General features: G+C 47.0%; 2 protein-coding genes across 2 annotated transcripts in view; one reads left to right on the top strand and one right to left on the bottom strand.

Moving 5' to 3' along the window:
* bdh2 (3-hydroxybutyrate dehydrogenase, type 2) overlaps positions 1-14,288 on the bottom strand; it is a 202,246-nt gene extending 187,958 nt beyond the window's left edge. The window contains exons 1-3 of the mRNA XM_070873158.1: positions 12,321-14,288; positions 6,649-6,788; positions 1,591-1,643 (exon numbers count right to left, since the gene is read on the bottom strand). Of these exons, the coding sequence (XP_070729259.1) occupies positions 1,591-1,643; positions 6,649-6,677 (82 nt within the window). The 5' untranslated portion in view covers positions 6,678-6,788; positions 12,321-14,288. The remainder of the gene's footprint in view (positions 1-1,590; positions 1,644-6,648; positions 6,789-12,320) is intronic.
* A 53-nt stretch (positions 14,289-14,341) lies between these two features.
* Positions 14,342-17,028, top strand: part of LOC139251091 (sodium/hydrogen exchanger 9B2-like) — a 157,969-nt gene continuing 155,282 nt past the window's right edge. Inside the window, exon 1 of the mRNA XM_070873154.1 lies at positions 14,342-14,462. The gene's annotated coding sequence lies outside the window, so the exon portion shown is untranslated. The remainder of the gene's footprint in view (positions 14,463-17,028) is intronic.

The raw sequence follows: 17,028 nt of genomic DNA, 5'->3' as shown, positions 1-17,028 counted from the left end.
AGGAGTGGCAGGCTCCCTTCCCTATTACATCTCTCTACTTTATTGCTATATGCTCTTTGTAATCCAGTTTTCTCCATTACAAACCACATGGATTACAAATCTCTATACAAGCCTCTATTACATGTTTATTACATCTCTATTACATCGCTCCATTATAAGACCCTCTTTTGGGCCCAAGTTTCCACATGATTTGCGCCTGATTTTTAGGAGCAACTGGTGGAGAACGAACTATCCGAAATCGCAATTCTCCACATTTGTTTTCCTGCAGTTCTAGTGAGGTAGAACAGTTCTACTTTGGAACAGAATTTTTTCTTCAAAAGGGGGCGTGTCCGGTCACTGACGCCTGATTTCAAAGTTTCCACAGTGAAAACGTACTCCAAACTAAAGTAGAATGGAGCAAGTGAAGATTTTTGTAGAACTGAAAAAACCTGTTCTACACATTAAAAAATCAGGCGCAGGTTACAAATTAGGCGTCCAGAACGAAGTGGGGGGGCAGGGAAGTCATTAAATTCTACAATAAATTCTTATTTATACTTCTACAAATATTATACAAATAAATCCAACCTGAATAAACATTTATAAGCAAAGAAAAGATTAAATAAACCATCTTCCTATCTGTGTGAAAGTGCTTCAGCCATCGTTCGTTCCGCGGGGTCGGGAGCCGTTCCGTGCGTTCCCGCCGGGGCGGGAGGGGGAGAGCCGTTCAGTGCGTTCCCGCCGGGGCGGGAGGGGGAGTGAGGAGAGCTGTTCCGTGCGTTCCCGCCGGGGCGGGAGGGGGAGAGCCGTTCAGTGCATTCCCGCGGGGGCGGGAGGGCCGTTCAGTGCGTTCCCGCGGGGGCGGGAAGGGGGGGGGGGGGGGGGGAGTGCCGTTCAGTGCGTTCCCGCCGGGGCGGGAGGGGGGTGGAGAGCCGTTCAGTGCGTTCCCGCCGGGGCGGGAGGGGGGTGGAGAGCCGTTCAGTGCGTTCCCGCCGGGGCGGGAGGGAGGGGGGGGGAAGAGCCGTTCAGTGCGTTCCCGCGGGGGCGGGGAGAGCCATTCAGTGCGTTCCCGTGGGGGCGGGAGAGGGGGGGGGGGGAGAGAGCCGTTCAGTGCGTTCCCGCGGGGGCGGGAGGGGGGTGGAGAGCCGTTCAGTGCGTTCCCGATGGCGGGCGGGGGTGGGGAGGGAAACGGCTGCCTCAACTTTCTGAGGCTTTCTCACTGCTGCAAGAAGCCTCAGTGCTGATGTGCTGATGGCAATGTGCTTTTATTAAAAAATGTTCAAAAATTAAACAGCTACAAAGAACTACAAAAATGGCCGCGTGCCAATGTTTCCTTCACACTGCGCGTGCGCGAACGTTGCCGGCAGGAAAAAAACTAATTTAAATAGTACCCGCCCCCTCCCACTTACAAAATCGGCGCGACTGTAGGCTCCGCCCCCCTGGGCGCCGCGCCAGGCAGACAAGGAGCTGCAGGGCGCTCGAGAATAGCGCGTTTATTTTTAGGCGCCGTTTTAGGCGCGAAAAACGGCCGCCCAGCTCGGAGGGGCACCCGTTTTTTTTCGCGTGGAAACTTGGGCCCTATGAATCTATACTACATATCTGGCTTTATTATACCTCTCCCTGTGGCAAGTCCATCTTTGACATCAATACGAAAGAATGTTGAAAATCTGAAATAAAAACAGAAAATGTTGGAAATACTTAGCATGTCAGGCAACATTTCTGGAGAGAGAGACAGACTTAGGGCTCAATTTTTCCCAGTGATTTGCGCCGTTATTTTGGAGCAGGCTGCTTTTTCTGGCCTTACTTAAAAATCCCCAGTTTCCCCAATCAATTTGCACCAGCGTAACTCATTTAGTTACTTTTTTTTAGGTACGTTTTTTTTTCCTCAAAAGGGGGCGTAACCAGCCACCTACACCAATTCTGGCCATTTAGTGAACTTTGGCCAGCTGATAGTTACTCCATTTCTGCTTAGACCAGCGTATGTGGCCTCGCGAGAAAACCCTTGCGGCGAGTTAAAGAAATCAGCGTAGGTAAGTAAATCGGAGGAAATTCGGCCTGGGTTAGGGGCGGGAAATGGAGCGGACCAGAACCGGCACTCACTCGGGACCGGAGAGGCTCGGCGGGGGAGGGGGCAAACTGACCGGCACTCACTCGGGGGCCACAGTGGAGCGGACTGGGAAAGCACGAACTCGTGCCACAGCGGACCAGAAAGGTACTCACTCGGGGCCTCAGCGGACCAGGAAGGCACCTCACTTGGGAACCGGAGGGGGTCGCAGAAAGCCGATCTGAAGGCTTGGTGCCCGGGGAGGGGGAGGGGGGAGGGAGACTGCTTCTGTATCCAGCTGCGAATTTTCAACTCACAGCACTCTTTCTGGCACACACACACACAACTTGCTCTTTAAAAATGGCCGATTGCCAACTCGGAGCTCTACTGCGCATACGCAGCCATTTCAGCGACGTCAAGAACGCCAGTTTTTTTCTCCGCGCATGCACAGAAGGCCCGGCTGCTTTTTCCGGCGCAGACCGCAGGCTCCACCCCCCGAGGCGACTGGCCACACTGCGCGGCTCCAGATTACAGTACAAACATCGGGGAAAGTTTGGACATGTTTTTCTGGCGCATTTCTGGACCTAAATAAGCGGAGCAACTCTGGCAATACCCCAGAAAACGGGCTTGGGGAAAATTGAGCCCCTAATGTTTCAGGTCGATGACCTTTAGTCACAACTGTTGTCTAACTTGCCTCAACAAGTGGAGTATAATGTAACACAAATGTAATGCCCCTATTTAAAAAAGGAGTCAGACAAAAGGCAGGAAACTATAGACCAGTTAGCCTAACATCTGTGGTTGGGAAAATGCTGGAGTCCATTATTAAGGAAGCAGTAGCGGGACATTTGGAAAAGCATAATTCAATCAAGCAGAGTCAGCATGGTTTTATGAAAAGGAAATCATGTTTGACAAATTTTCTGGAGTTCTTTGAGGATGTAACTAGCAGGGTGGATAAGGGGGAACCAGTGGATGTGGTGTATTTGGATTTCCAGAAGGCATTTGATAAGGTGTCACATAAAAGATTACTGCACAAGATAAAAGTTCACAGGGTTGGGGGTAATATATTAGTATGGATAGAGGATTGGTTAACTAACAGAAAACAGAGAGTCGGGATAAATGGGTAATTTCCTGATTGGCAAACAGTAACTAGTGGGGTGCCGCAGGAATCGGTGCTGAGGCCTCAACTATTTACAATCTATATTAATGATTGGATGAAGGGACTGAGTGAAATGTAGCCAAGTTTGTTGATGATACAAAGATGGGTGGAAAAGCAAATTGTGAGGAGGACACAAAAATCGCAAAGGGATATAGAGCCCAAATTTCCCCAGCCGCTTAGAGCGGCGTAGTTATATGTGGTGGAGAAAATGCGCCGAAAACTTACCGGGATAATTTGGTCCCGTGGCATGACGCTGCGAAACCTGCGGGGAGCGGAGTTTGGGTCGCGCCTGCTCAGCGCAGCCGGCAGGGGGGCGGGGCTTGGGCCCAGCGTGTCTTCGAGTGCCGGCAGGGGGACGCATGTCCGTTTGTGCGTGCGCGCATACGCAATGCACCTTGAAGCGTGCGCACACCTTGGCAATCGCCATTTGAAGGGAGAGCGTCCTCAGTGCATCAACAGCATTGGCAGTGGGCCATATTGGAAAGTAATGTGCTAATATTGATTTTTGGGTGGCTGAGGGAGTGGAAAGGAGTGCTGCATAGGTGCATGCAAGGTGAGAACTGTGTTTTTTCAACATTGCCTGAGTGTGAATCCGATACACCAATGTCGCAAGAGCATGCAACAAGAACGAAGAACTTCTTGCATGAGGAAATGGAGAGATAGTCACTGTCATTGAGGACAGATGACAGGAGCTGGATATCAGTAAAAGTGGTCCCACAAAAGTTCTACCCAAAGAAATGAGGAGACGATGGAACCTAGTTGCAGAAGAATTCTCCGCAGGGGTGAATACCGCAAGAACTGGAAGCCAGTATAAAAAGAAATGGCAGGACATTGGTCAAGTAGTGAGTGTAAGTATTATCTTGAGTTTTAAATGGAATTGCAATTGTTATTGTGATCATCTGTATATGTCCCATCCATCAGAAACTCACCGTGTGGCAAAAATTATATTTTCATCTTTGCAAAAGAAATTGGCTGACAACAAAAGGGAGAGAACTAGAACAGGAGGAGGGATGCCAAATCTACACCAACTATCACCACTGGAACCAAGGGTCGCTGCCTTGCTGAGTTGCACCTGCAGAAAAAGAATCAGCTCTGCACAAGCTGGGCCCACATGTGAGGGTGAGGGTCAATCATGAAAATGCATCGTCGCCCTTCAAATCAACCTGCTGACTGGCCTGCTACGCTTAAGACTACTCATTGCACCCATCCTGCCCCCTTCTTTCCTGCTAACCATTTGACTGATCTGTTGAACAAGAAGATAATCCTGAACATCCTGAAGATCAACAAGAAGATCCAGATGCGTCCGCTCCAGACCAAGGCGGGTGGGGGGAGGAGGGGTCCATGGATCTGTGTTCACGGGAGAATGCTAATCGCGATATGGATCAGTCCATGGTACAGGGCATCACTTTGCCAGACACCTCCATGAGCTTTGCCACGAAATTCCTTGGTTTCACACCTTCCAAGGTTGTGGGTCCCAGAGGCGGTGGTGGAATGCAGGTTGGAACACCCAGGGCCCTACCGTCCCAGCCTGCGCCTCGCACTGGAGGGGTGCCGCTTGGCAGACCCACGGCGAGGGAAAGGAGAAGTCGACCAGTCTCTCCTGAGATGCAGCCTTCATCAGATGTACATCAGGTTATGTCATTGGGTGAGGAGACCAATGCCCTTACCCAATCACTCGTGGCCACCGTCAGTGGGATGCCTGATGAGGTTGCGACACTGTCGGGAGAAATATCAGCACTGAGACGGGAACTGAGGGTGGGTATGTCAGAGGGAGTGCAAACGATGGCAGAGCCATGAGGGAGCTAGCTGCTGCAATAAGGGCACACAGGCCTGACAATCAAATGCCACTCTCACTGCAATCCGCACATCAGCCTCTGTTGGGACCCAAGCTGGGCCCTCAGACTCACCCCCCCATCACCATCACTGCCCTTATGAGGAAGTGCACATTCCCCGATATGTGGGTGAGAGATGGCCGCAGCCTTTCTTTGCTGTTGTTCTTGTTGTTGTGGAAGTGCATTGTAAACTTTCCAAGAAAAGATTTTTTGCATTGCAGGTACAGCAAGTGATCAGGAAGGCAAATGGAATGTTGGCCTTTATTGCAAGGGAGCTAGAGTATAAAAGCAGAGAAGTCCTGCTACAACTGTACAGGGTATTGGTGAGGTCACACCTGGAATACTGCATTCAGGTTTGGTCTCTGTATTGAAGGAAGGATATACTTGCATTGGAGGCTGTTCAGAGAAGGTACACTAGGTTGATTCTGGAGATGAGGGGATTGACTTATGAAGACAGGTTGAGTAGGTTGGGCCTATACACATTGGTGTTCAGAAGACTGAGAGGTAATCTTATCCTGCTTTTGTCTGCCTCCAAGCGCGACGAAAAAAGATGTCCGTATTCTGGCCTCTCCTCGGTGGTGGCGTAGCGTGGCCCAGTGTATTGGGGGCGGAGCCAGGTCCCGGCTCTGAAAACAGTGCCAGGACCTCTGCACATGCGCGCTAGAGTCTGCGCGCATGTGCAGTAGCTCCTGGCAGGCCGTTTCTGCAAATGCGCACTGCAGAGTTGTGGGAGGGGCCCAAAGCACACTATCCTTAGCCCTGGCCGAATGGGCTCTCTCATCGGCGGCCCGCTGCGATCCCTAAGGTAGGACTTCTATTTTTTTATTTGTTATTTACTGATTGATTTTGGTGCTTTAGGTGCAGGGTTCCTTCTATTTTATTTGTTAATTAATTGCTCATTACTTTTTGTGCTTTGTTTGGTGCTTGGTGGGGCTTTAAATGTAGTTACTTGCGCCGATTCCTTAACTCTAATTAAGGTTTTTCTGTGCGGACAGCAGTGGCAACATACGCTGGTTTAAGTTAGTTTGGAGTAACTATTTGCTGGCCAAATGCCTAAATCAGGGGTAAGTGGTTGGGAACGCCCCCTTTTGGAAAAAAAAAACTGAACTAAAAAAAAGTTAACTAACTCACTTACACTGGCGCAAATTAAATGGCCAGAATTGCAATTAAAAAGATAGTCCAGAAAAATCAATTTACTCCAAAAAAAAGGAGCAACTCCTGGGGAAATTTGGGCCCTAGTCTCAGAATAAGAGGCCACCCATTTAAAACTGAGATGAGGAGGAATTCTTGGCCCAGAGAGCTGTGGAGGCTGGGTCATTGAATATATTTAAGGTGGAGATAAGATAGATTTTTGAGCAATAAGGGAGTAAAGGGTTATGGTGAGCGGGTTTGGAAGTGGAGCCGAGTCCAGGATCAGATCAGCCATGATCTTATTAAATGGCGGAGCAGCCTCGAGGGGCCAGGTGGTCTACTCCTGCTCCTATTTCTTATGTTCTTATAAACACCGGCATGGATCAGTTGGACCAAATGACCTTTTCTATGCTGTAAATGACACCAACAACAACTTGCAGTGGTTATAATCTGAAATTAACATGCCGATTTTCTAATCTCACAGGTGGTAGGACAGACTTTGTACCCACCTGTCTGTTTGAGCTGGCCACATTTGCATGCTATTGATGGGCTCCTGGTGGCATTTCCACAATTACCAGATCACCTGCCTCAGATGGGGGTGGGGGATGGAGGAAAATGGCTGTGACATTTGCTGCACCGATAGGAAGAACTGTAAATTTGAAAGAAAAACAGTTAATGTTTTTTAAAAAGAATATTTGTAAATTTCCCACTTTGCTTAGCCCTGCCATTGACTTTGTGATGCAATTTTAAAAATGTGCTGCCTTAGCAAAACAGGAGGCAAGGCATACAACAACATTCCTGACACCCAGCATTGCTAAGGAATGAATGATGGACAATGCAAAGGCTTCTTTGACAGCATCTCCCAAACCCGTGACCTCTACTGCTTAGAAGGACAAGGGCAGCAGGCGCAAGGGAACACTGAGGGAGTGGGGTGGGGGGGGGGCGGGGGAAGGGGTCAGTTCTGGATTTAATGAAGCTGGGCAGGTGGAAGGAGTATCAATGGGAGAGCATTTCTTTTGTAGTGATCATAATTCAGTTAGTTGTAGCATAATTATGGATAAGGACAAAGATAAAACAGGAGTAAGGGTTCTAAACTGGGAGAAGGCCAATTTTACTGGGTAGAGAAGTGATTTAGCAAAAGTGGACTGGAAACAGCCACTTGAAGGTAAATCAGTGCCAGAGCAGTGGGAGGTGTTCAAGAGGGAGGTACATGGAGTTCAGGGTAAACATGTTCCCACAAAGAAAAAGGGTAGAATTGCCAAATTTAGAACCCGCTGGATGACAAGGTGCATACAGGGTAAGGTAAGGCAAACAAGGGAAATTTATATCTGATATCAAGAACTCAATATTGTAGAAAGCCTGGAAGAGTATAAAAAGTGTGCGGGTGAAATTAAGAAGGAAATTAGGAAAGCAAAGAGAGGACATGAAAAAATACTGGCAAGTAGAATCAAATAAAACCCAATAATGTTTTATAATTACATAAAGAGCGATAACTAAGGAAAGAATAGGGCCTATTAGAGACCAAAATGGTGATCTATGTGTGGAGGCAGAGGATGTGGCTAAGGTACTTAATGAATATTTGTGGCTGTTTCACAAGAGAGAGACGATGCCAACGTTGAAATTAAGGAGGAAGGGAGTGAAATATTGGATGGGATAACATAGTAAGAGAGGAAGTATTAAGGGTTTAGCACCTTTGAAAATAGATAAATCGCCAGGACCGGATGAAATATATCCTAGGCTATTAAAGAAGCAAGGAAGGAAATTGTGGAGACTCTGACCATCATTTTCCAATCCTCACTGACTACAGGAGTGGTGCCAGAGGATTGGAGAACTTCTAACATTGTTTGAAAAGGGATGAAAGGATAAACCGAGTAATAACCGGTCAGTTAGTTTTACCTCGGTGGTGGGCAAATTACTGGAATCAATTCTGAAGAACAGTATAAACCTTCATTTAGAAAGACACAGATTAATCAAGGATAGTCAGCATGGATTTGTTAAGGGAAGGTCGTGTCTGACTAACTTGATTGAATTTTTTAAGGAGATATCAAGGAGGGTTGATGGGGCAGTGCATTTGATGTAGTCCACATGGATTTTAGCAAGGCTTTTGACAAGATCCCTCATGGCAGACTGATCAAAAAAGTAAAAGCCCATGGGATCCAAGGGAGAGTGGAAATTGGATCCAAAATTGGCTCAGTGGCAGAAGTAAAGGGTAATAGTTGATGGGTGTTTTGCAATTGGAGAGCTGTTTCCAGTGGGGTTCCACAGGGCTTAGTACTCGGTTCTTTGCTTTTTGCAGTGTATATTAATGATTTAGACTTAAATGTAGGGGGCCTGATAAAGAAATTTGCAGATGATACAAAAATTGGCCGTGTGGTTGACAGTGAGGGGGAAAGATTTAGACTGCAGGAAGATATCGATGCACTGGTCAGTTGGGCAGAAAAGTGGCAAATAGAATTAAATCTGAAAAAGTGTGAGGTAATGCATTTGGGGAGGGGCAACAAGGAAAAGGAATACACATTAAATGGGAGGATACTGAGAGGAGTGGAGGAACAGAGGGACCTGGGAGTATATGTCCACAGATCCTTAAAGGCAGCAGGACAGGTCGATAAGGTAGTTAAAAAGGCATATGGAATGCTTTCCTTTATTAGCCGAGGCATAAAATATAAGAGCAGGGAGGTTGTGCTTGAACTGTATAAAACACCAGTTAGGCCACAGCTGGAGTACTACCTGCAGTTCTGGTCACCACATTACAGGAAAGATGTGATTGCACTGGAAAGGGTACAGAGGAGATTTACAAGGATGTTGCCTGGACTGGAGAATTTTAGCTATGAACAAAGATTGGATAGGCTGGGTTTGTTTCCTTCAGAATAGAGGACGCTGAGGGGAGACTTTATTGAGATGTATAACATTCTGAGTGGCGTGGATAGGAAGGACCTGTTTCCCTTAGCTGAGGAGTCTTTACCTCAGCCTTTTCTTTTCCTCACTCTGGGCTCAATTTTCCTGGGTCATTTACGCCGTTTTTTTGGCGCATGACGTTTTTTCTGGTGTATTTATTTTTCTCAAAGTTTCCCCCTGTGATCTGCGCCGCCGCAACTGAGTTGGTTACGATTTTTCTAGGTGAGTTTTTTTAATGTAATTTTTTCCCTCATGTCTACACTAGTTTTCATAATTTTTTGCAGTTTGGCCAAAAATTTTTCCTCCTAGGTCGGCACATCTGGCCACTTCCAAAAAACTTTCTGGTGAGTTAGCAGAAAGTAGCGCACATTGACAAATCGGCGCTGAAAGATGCCATTCTTTTTAATCGAAGATTTTGGAGGGGGTCAAGAACACTCTAAAAATCAATAATAAAGTTCAACCTTTTTTACCTATCAACGTAGTAAATGGAAGTTTTTTGGATTTCAAAAGTTTTCATTTTTTTTCTTACTCACACGCCACCACCGAACATCTTCAAGCAGGACTGGAGCGTCGTAGCTTTGGCCGGCAGAATCGGCCCCGCGCCCGGACTCAGGAGCTTGGGGCTTGGCTGGAAAACAAGCCCCGGGGGTGGGAGAGAGGGAGGTACCGACTGATCGGAAGGCTTATGCATACTGATCCCGGGGAGGGAGGTGTCGATCAGAAGCCTTCTACACTGAGCCCGGAGAGCGAGGTGCTGATCGGAAGGCTTCTGAAGACTGCAATGAGTTTGGGGGAGGAAGAGCGGGGCGCGGGGAGAGAAGGGGAGATGTCACAAGACTGCAATTAGTTGGGGGGAGGGGGGGCTGGGAAGAAGGGGAGAAGTCACCAGACTGCAATTAGTTATGGGGGGGGGGGGGGGGAGAAGTTTTAATAATTGAACAAATAATGAAAATTATTCAGTTTTAATGTAAAATATATTTTATTCAAAATTTTAAGTTTGTACTTAAGTTAACTTTAATAAAATTATTCTTGTATCAAACTTTAAAGTTTTCAGTTACAATCATTTGCAAACTTTACGATCACTTACAAACTTTAAGGTCACTTAAAAACTTTAAGATCATTTACGAATAAATGTGTAAATTTACATAACTTACAAAAAACTTTTAATTTGAGAACAAGAGTTACAACAGCAACAATAACAACAACCACAGCAAAGAAAAGCTGCACCCATCTCTCCTCCACATTATTCTAAGATACCCACCACGCTTGTTCTTGGTGACTCCACCACCCCTGCCCACAGGCGGTGGCAGTGTTTCTGGGGTTGGTACCAAGCTTATTCTTTCTAACATCTCGGGTAGTGCGAGCATATCACCTACCTGTGGCACTCCCTCCCTCATGTTCACTGGCATCGTTCCCATTTCTCGTGAGATTGCTGTTACTTCTCCCGACAGTCCCACTATCTTGTCACCCACCCCACTGATGGTGTCTAGGAATGATTGCGTAAGGTCAATGCTCTCCCCACTCATGCCATCATCTGAAGCAGATCCTGCACCTCAGGAGAGCGCGTTCCAGCTCTCCTTCCCCTGCTCCCCACGGGTGTGGCTCGCACCCCACCACTGGGACCCACAGCCTGGGACAGTGGGGCCCTGGGGGTGCCTCGGTGCACCCCCTGCACTGGGACCCATAGCCTCGGAAGGTGGGGCCCTGGGTGTGCCCTGTTGCATCACACCACTGGGACCCACAGCCTCGGACATTCGGAAACCATGGAATGTCCCACCAGCACTCAAACCACTAGTCACGGAAGGGGCTGTCACCGCAATGAGCGGCATCTCCTCCAAAGTGAGTAAAACAGTGGGGGCTTCATCCAGCTCCATCCCCTCCCCTTCCCTCCCATGTTCTTGGTCTGGAGGGTTGGATTCGAAGATGTTATCCTGTTCAGGCTCGTCCTCGTCTGAAGTTTCTTCTACATCGTCAGGGTCGGCCTCAAGTTCTGCAAAATATAACAGAACACAGACAAATGGTTAGCAGCAGAGGTGGGTGGCATGAGTAGGCTCACACAGCACAGGCAGCAGGCTGATTTGAAGGACCACAATGAATGATAGCACATTGCATCAACCGAAGCGTAACTGACAGCGAGATCCCCATGAACCGAAGCATAGCTAGCCCGCACAGTACTTAACACTTAGCAAAGCCAGACTGGAATTTACAGGGCTTACCCTCTCCCTCGAGTGTGGGCCCAGCTTGTGCAGTGGTGGTTGCTTTTCTCCAGGCAGGATCCATCAAAGCAGCGACCCTATCTTCCAAGGGTGTCAGTGGCTGCAGATTTGCTGGGCTTCCTCCTGTTCGAGTTCTTTCTCGTTTGTTGTAGGCCACTTTTCTCTGCAAAGATAAAACATAACTTTTTAGGGAGGCTGACTTTCTGCTGGGTGCGACATATGCAGCTGGTCACATTTACAATTGCAATTGCATTGAATAAATGAAAATATTACTTACACCAACTACTTGACCAAGATCCTGCCACTTCTTTTTACACTGGCCTCCAGATCTCGTGGTGGTCACCATTGCGCAGTAATCTTCTGCAACTTGGTTCCAGCGTTTCTTCATTTCTTTGGGTGGGACCTCTGCTGATGTCCAGCTCCTGCCATCTGTTCTCAATCACAGTAACTAGTGCCTCCACTTCATCCTGCGAGAAATTCTTGGTCCTTGCACTGCGTTGCTTCTTGTACTGCTGCAGCTGCGATTTTTCCAATGCTCTCACACAGCACTCCTTCTCACACTCACAACTGGCTCTTTAAAAATGTCCGATTGCTAACTCGGAGCTGTACTGCGCATGTGTGTCCGGTGCAACGACGGCAGAAACCTAACTTTTTCTTTCCGCAGAAGGTGCGGCATTGTTTTTCGGTGCAGACAGCAGGCTCCAGCCCCCGAGGCGACCGGACACGAGGCGCGGCGCCAAATTTGAATTATACATCGGGGAAACTTTGGCACAATATTTCCAGAGCTTTTCTGGCCTAGAAAACTGGGCATAACTCTGGCAATACTGAGTCCACGGCCAGATCAGCCATGATCTTGTTGAATGGCGGAGCAGGCTCGAGGGGCTAGATGGCCTACTCCTGTTCCTAATTCTTATGTTCTTATGTTCTAATACGCCAGAAAATGGGCTTGGGCAAAATTGTTGAGCCCTCTTTTCTTTCTTTCCCTCACTCCTTTCTTTCCCTCACTCCTTTTTTCCTTCACTCTTTCTCTCACTCACTCAATTCTTTCTCTCACTCACTCTTTTCTTTACCTCACTCTTTTTTCCTTCACTCTTTTCTTTCTCTCGCAATTCTTTCTTTCCCTCACTCTATCCTTTACCTCACTCTATCCTTTCTCTCGCAATTCTTTCTTTCCCTCACTCTATCCTTTCCCTCACTCTATCCTTTCTCTCGCTATTCTTTCTTTCCCTCACTCTATCCTTTCTCTCGCTATCCTTTCTTTCCCTCACTCTATCCTTTCCCTCACTCTATCCTTTCTCTCGCTATTCTTTCTTTCCCTCACTCTATCCTTTCTCTCGCTATCCTTTCTTTCCCTCACTCTATCCTTTCTCTCTCTATCCTTTACCTCACTCTATCCTTTCCCTCACTCTATCCTTTCTCTCGCTATTCTTTCTTTCCCTCACTCTATCCTTTCTCTCGCTATCCTTTCTTTCCCTCACTCTATCCTTTCTCTCTCTATCCTTTCCCTCACTCTATCCTTTCCCTCACTCTATCCTTTCCCTCGCTATTCTTTCTTTCCCTCACTCTATCCTTTCTCTCGCTATCCTTTACCTCACTCTATCCTTTCCCTCACTCTATCCTTTCTCTCGCTATTCTTTCTTTCCCTCACTCTATCCTTTCTCACTCTATCTTTTACCTCACTCTATCCTTTCTCTCGCTCACTCTATCCTTTCTCTCTCTATCCTTTACCTCACTCTATCCTTTCCCTCACTCTATCCTTTCCCTCACTCTTTTCTTTCTCTCTTTCTCTCGCTATTCTTTCTTTCCCTCACTCTATCCTTTACCTCACTCTTTTCTTTCTCTCTTTCTCTCGCTATTCTTTCTTTCCCTCACTCTATCCTTTCCCTCTCTCTATCCTTTACCTCACTCTATCCTTTCCCTCACTCTATCCTTTCCCTCACTCTATCCTTTCCCTCGCTATTCTTTCTTTCCCTCACTCTATCCTTTCTCTCGCTATCCTTTCTTTCCCTCACTCTATCCTTTCCCTCACTCTATCCTTTCTCTCTCTATCCTTTACCTCACTCTATCCTTTCCCTCACTCTATCCTTTCCCTCACTCTTTTCTTTCTCTCTTTCTCTCGCTATTCTTTCTTTCCCTCACTCTATCCTTTACCTCACTCTTTTCTTTCTCTCTTTCTCTCGCTATTCTTTCTTTCCCTCACTCTATCCTTTCCCTCACTCTATCCTTTCTCTCTCTATCCTTTACCTCACTCTATCCTTTCCCTCACTCTATCCTTTCTCTCGCTATTCTTTCTTTCCCTCACTCTATCCTTTCTCTCGCTATCCTTTCTTTCCCTCACTCTATCCTTTCCCTCACTCTATCCTTTCTCTCGCTATCCTTTCTTTCCCTCACTCTATCCTTTCCCTCACTCTATCCTTTCTCTCGCTATTCTTTCTTTCCCTCACTCTATCCTTTCCCTCACTCTATACTTTCTCTCGCTATCTTTTCTTTCCCTCACTCTATCCTTTCTCTCTCTATCCTTTACCTCACTCTATCCTTTCCCTCACTCTATCCTTTCTCTCGCTATTCTTTCTTTCCCTCGCTATTCTTTCTTTCCCTCACTCTATCCTTTCTCTCTCTATCCTTTACCTCACTCTATACTTTCTCTCGCTATCTTTTCTTTCCCTCACTCTATCCTTTCTCTCTCTATCCTTTACCTCACTCTATCCTTTCCCTCACTCTATCCTTTCTCTCGCTATTCTTTCTTTCCCTCACTCTATCCTTTCCCTCGCTATCCTTTCTTTCCCTCACTCTATCCTTTCCCTCACTCTATCCTTTCTCTCGCTATTCTTTCTTTCCCTCACTCTATCCTTTCTCTCGCTATCCTTTCTTTCCCTCACTCTATCCTTTCCCTCACTCTATCCTTTCTCTCTCTATCCTTTACCTCACTCTATCCTTTCCCTCACTCTATACTTTCTCTCGCTATTCTTTCTTTCCCTCACTCTATCCTTTCTCTCTCTCTATTTTTGCCGACCGCCAGTGGGCGCGTGCAGAGGACGGCCGCTCGCCCACCCTCGCGCCGGTCCCTCAGTGGGCGGGGTTTGGCGGCGGAGGCGGAGCTGGCGCATGCGCGCCCTGCCCTCAGCCGCCGCGGCGGGTGGACAGCTGCCGCGCTCGAGCCGCCTCAGGGGGAATTGGAGCCGCGGGCCCGAACTATCGTCCTCGGCAAACCTGTGAGTGTTCATCCCTCCCCGTGCCGCGCCCTTTATACATATATATAGCTATATCTTTAAATATTGAGTCGAATGGAATTGAAATTCAACCTAATTCTCACATGGGTGGGCTCGGTAACCGGTAAGTGTTGTCCCTGAGGCGGGACGCGGGTTTCCCGGGACCCGGAGGCTGGACCCCCGACCCCCATCCAGTGCCTGGGGGTTCAATCGATCACCCGTTCTCTCCCGTCCTGTGGACGCTTCCAACACTCATCACCCGATAGGCAGAGGAACTGGTGTTGCCAACCCTCCCGGATTCGTCCTGGAGTCTCCAGGAATTAAAGGTGGTGTGAACCAAATCCAGGAGAAAGAAAAATCATGGCATTTAAAAAAAGTGTTTTTGTTTTCATTTTCTTTGAACACTTTATCTAGTTACAAAAAATATTGGATGTGGGAAGAAAACACATAGCGCCGGGGGGGGGGGGTTAAAGGCTTGAGGTTGTGTGATGAAACAACAACAACAACAACTTGTATTTATATAGCGCCTTCAACATCCCAAGGCACTTCACAGGAGTGTTATGTGATTAAAACCTTTGACACCGAGTCGCATAAGTAAAAATTAGCACAGGTGACCAAAAGCTTGGACAAAGGGGTAGGTTTTAAGGAGTGACTCGAAGGAGGAAAGCGAGGTGGAGAGGTTTAGGCAGGGAGTTCCAGAGCTTGGGCCCCGATGGTGGAGCGATTATAATCAGGGATGCTCAAGAGGGCAGAATTAGAGGAGCCCAGTCATCTTGGGGAAACCTTCTGGAATATGTCCAACCGGAGTTGGTAACCCTGATGGAAAATGCTTGTTGCCACACATGCACACACACATTGCTATGTTCTGTTAAACTGTACTTTGAAGAAAGAAAGACAGACTTGCATTTCTGTAGCGCCTTTCATGACCTCAGGACGTCCCAAAGTGCTATACAGTCAATGAAGTACTTTTTGGAGTGTAATCACTGTTGTAATGTAGGAAACGGGGCAGCCAATTTGCGCACAGCAAGCTCCCCAAAACAGCAATGTGATAACCAGATCATATGCTTTGTGATGTTGATTGAGGGATAAATATTGGCCAGGACACCAGGGAGAACAACCCTGCTGTTCTTTGAAATAGTGTCATGGGATATTTAACCTCTGAGAGGGCAGACGGGGCCTCAGTTTACCGTCTCATCTGACAGTGCAGCGGCTCAGTACTTCACTGGAGCACTGGATCACTTATTTATTAGTTATAAAAATATTAGATGGGGAGGAAATACTGATTGAGGATGGTTAGAAGCTTGAGGTTGTGGGATGAAACCTCCAGGAATATGTCGAACCAGAGTTGGTAACCCTAATGGAAAATGGTTGTTGTTGCCCCACATACACACACAAGTTAGCATATTCTGTAAAGCTGTACTTTATATATCTACATACCTTCATACAGGTGTGAAGAAAAACATTTTACAAAAATACGATTGTGTTGACACAAAATGTGTGTGTGGAGTTTGGCTTTTTAAACTTTTTAAATTCTTGATTTCTATAGCCAATAGAGCAAACTGCAAGAGGTTTGATCTTGGACCCCATTGTACTACTAATTGGCCTTGCTTGGTCAGAAGCAGTTTGGAATTTCTACGGCTTTGTTCATGCAATGGTTAGCAGATTTGTTGGACTTTACATATGCGTATGGTACAAGAAAAATTAAAAGATCCATCAAGCCTAGATATAATCCTATATTATACTAGATATAATCTGCAGTTCTACATTCTGCCCAATTTATTTAATCCATTGGTGGAAAGTTTCTGTGTAACTGCACAAGATGTCCGTGCAGCAGAGCAGGTCTCCAATCGTCCTGGTTAACCCTTGCCATTGGATAAAGGCCTAGCTCTGTCGAGCCCGTGTGGTGGCTGGTGTGCAACGGTCACCACACGTTTAAAAAAAATTCACGCATCTTCCACCCCCTCAATTGGTGTTCAGAACTGGAACATCGGTTCCTTCTTCGAAACACACGTGGACTCATGTGGAAGCAAGTCATCCTCATTCGAGGGATCGCCTATGATGATGATGTGGTTGTGAACTGAGATTTTGCAAATATGGGATGGAATTGAGGACATTTGCAAATAATTTATTTTTATCTGCTGTCAGGAAGCCAGTTACTAAACATACCTTTTAAAGAAGTAGAATAATAAATTCTACTGATGCCAGGATACCAGGGTAAGGTGGCATAAGGTTAAAAGTTTAAGTTTTTGATTGTGGACGAATGAGCTAAGATGAGTCAAAAGGCTTCTGTCACCTGTATCTAGCTTGTGATCCTCTGCTATCAGACTGACACTTGGAAAAGTTAAGAATTTTTGTAATTAGGATTTGTGGTCAAAATTCTTAGTTGGTTTAAGAGAGTTTCTTCAGTCTACCAAACCAATTCCCTTCATTTAAAAAAAACTCTCCTCTTTCTCCCCCCCCTCCCTCCATTCCTCTCTTTCCCCACCGCCCCCCCGCCTCTTCCCCCCCCCCCCGCCTCCCCTCTTCCCCCCCCCCCCCGCCTCCCCTCTCTCCCCCCCCCCCCCCCGCT

The sequence above is a fragment of the Pristiophorus japonicus genome, chromosome 2 (genome assembly GCF_044704955.1).
Source record: "Pristiophorus japonicus isolate sPriJap1 chromosome 2, sPriJap1.hap1, whole genome shotgun sequence".
In the NCBI taxonomy this organism is placed as follows: Eukaryota; Metazoa; Chordata; class Chondrichthyes; family Pristiophoridae; genus Pristiophorus; species Pristiophorus japonicus.
The sequence above is the reverse complement of the archived record's forward strand: the minus strand, read 5'-3'. Positions and strand labels throughout refer to the sequence as shown.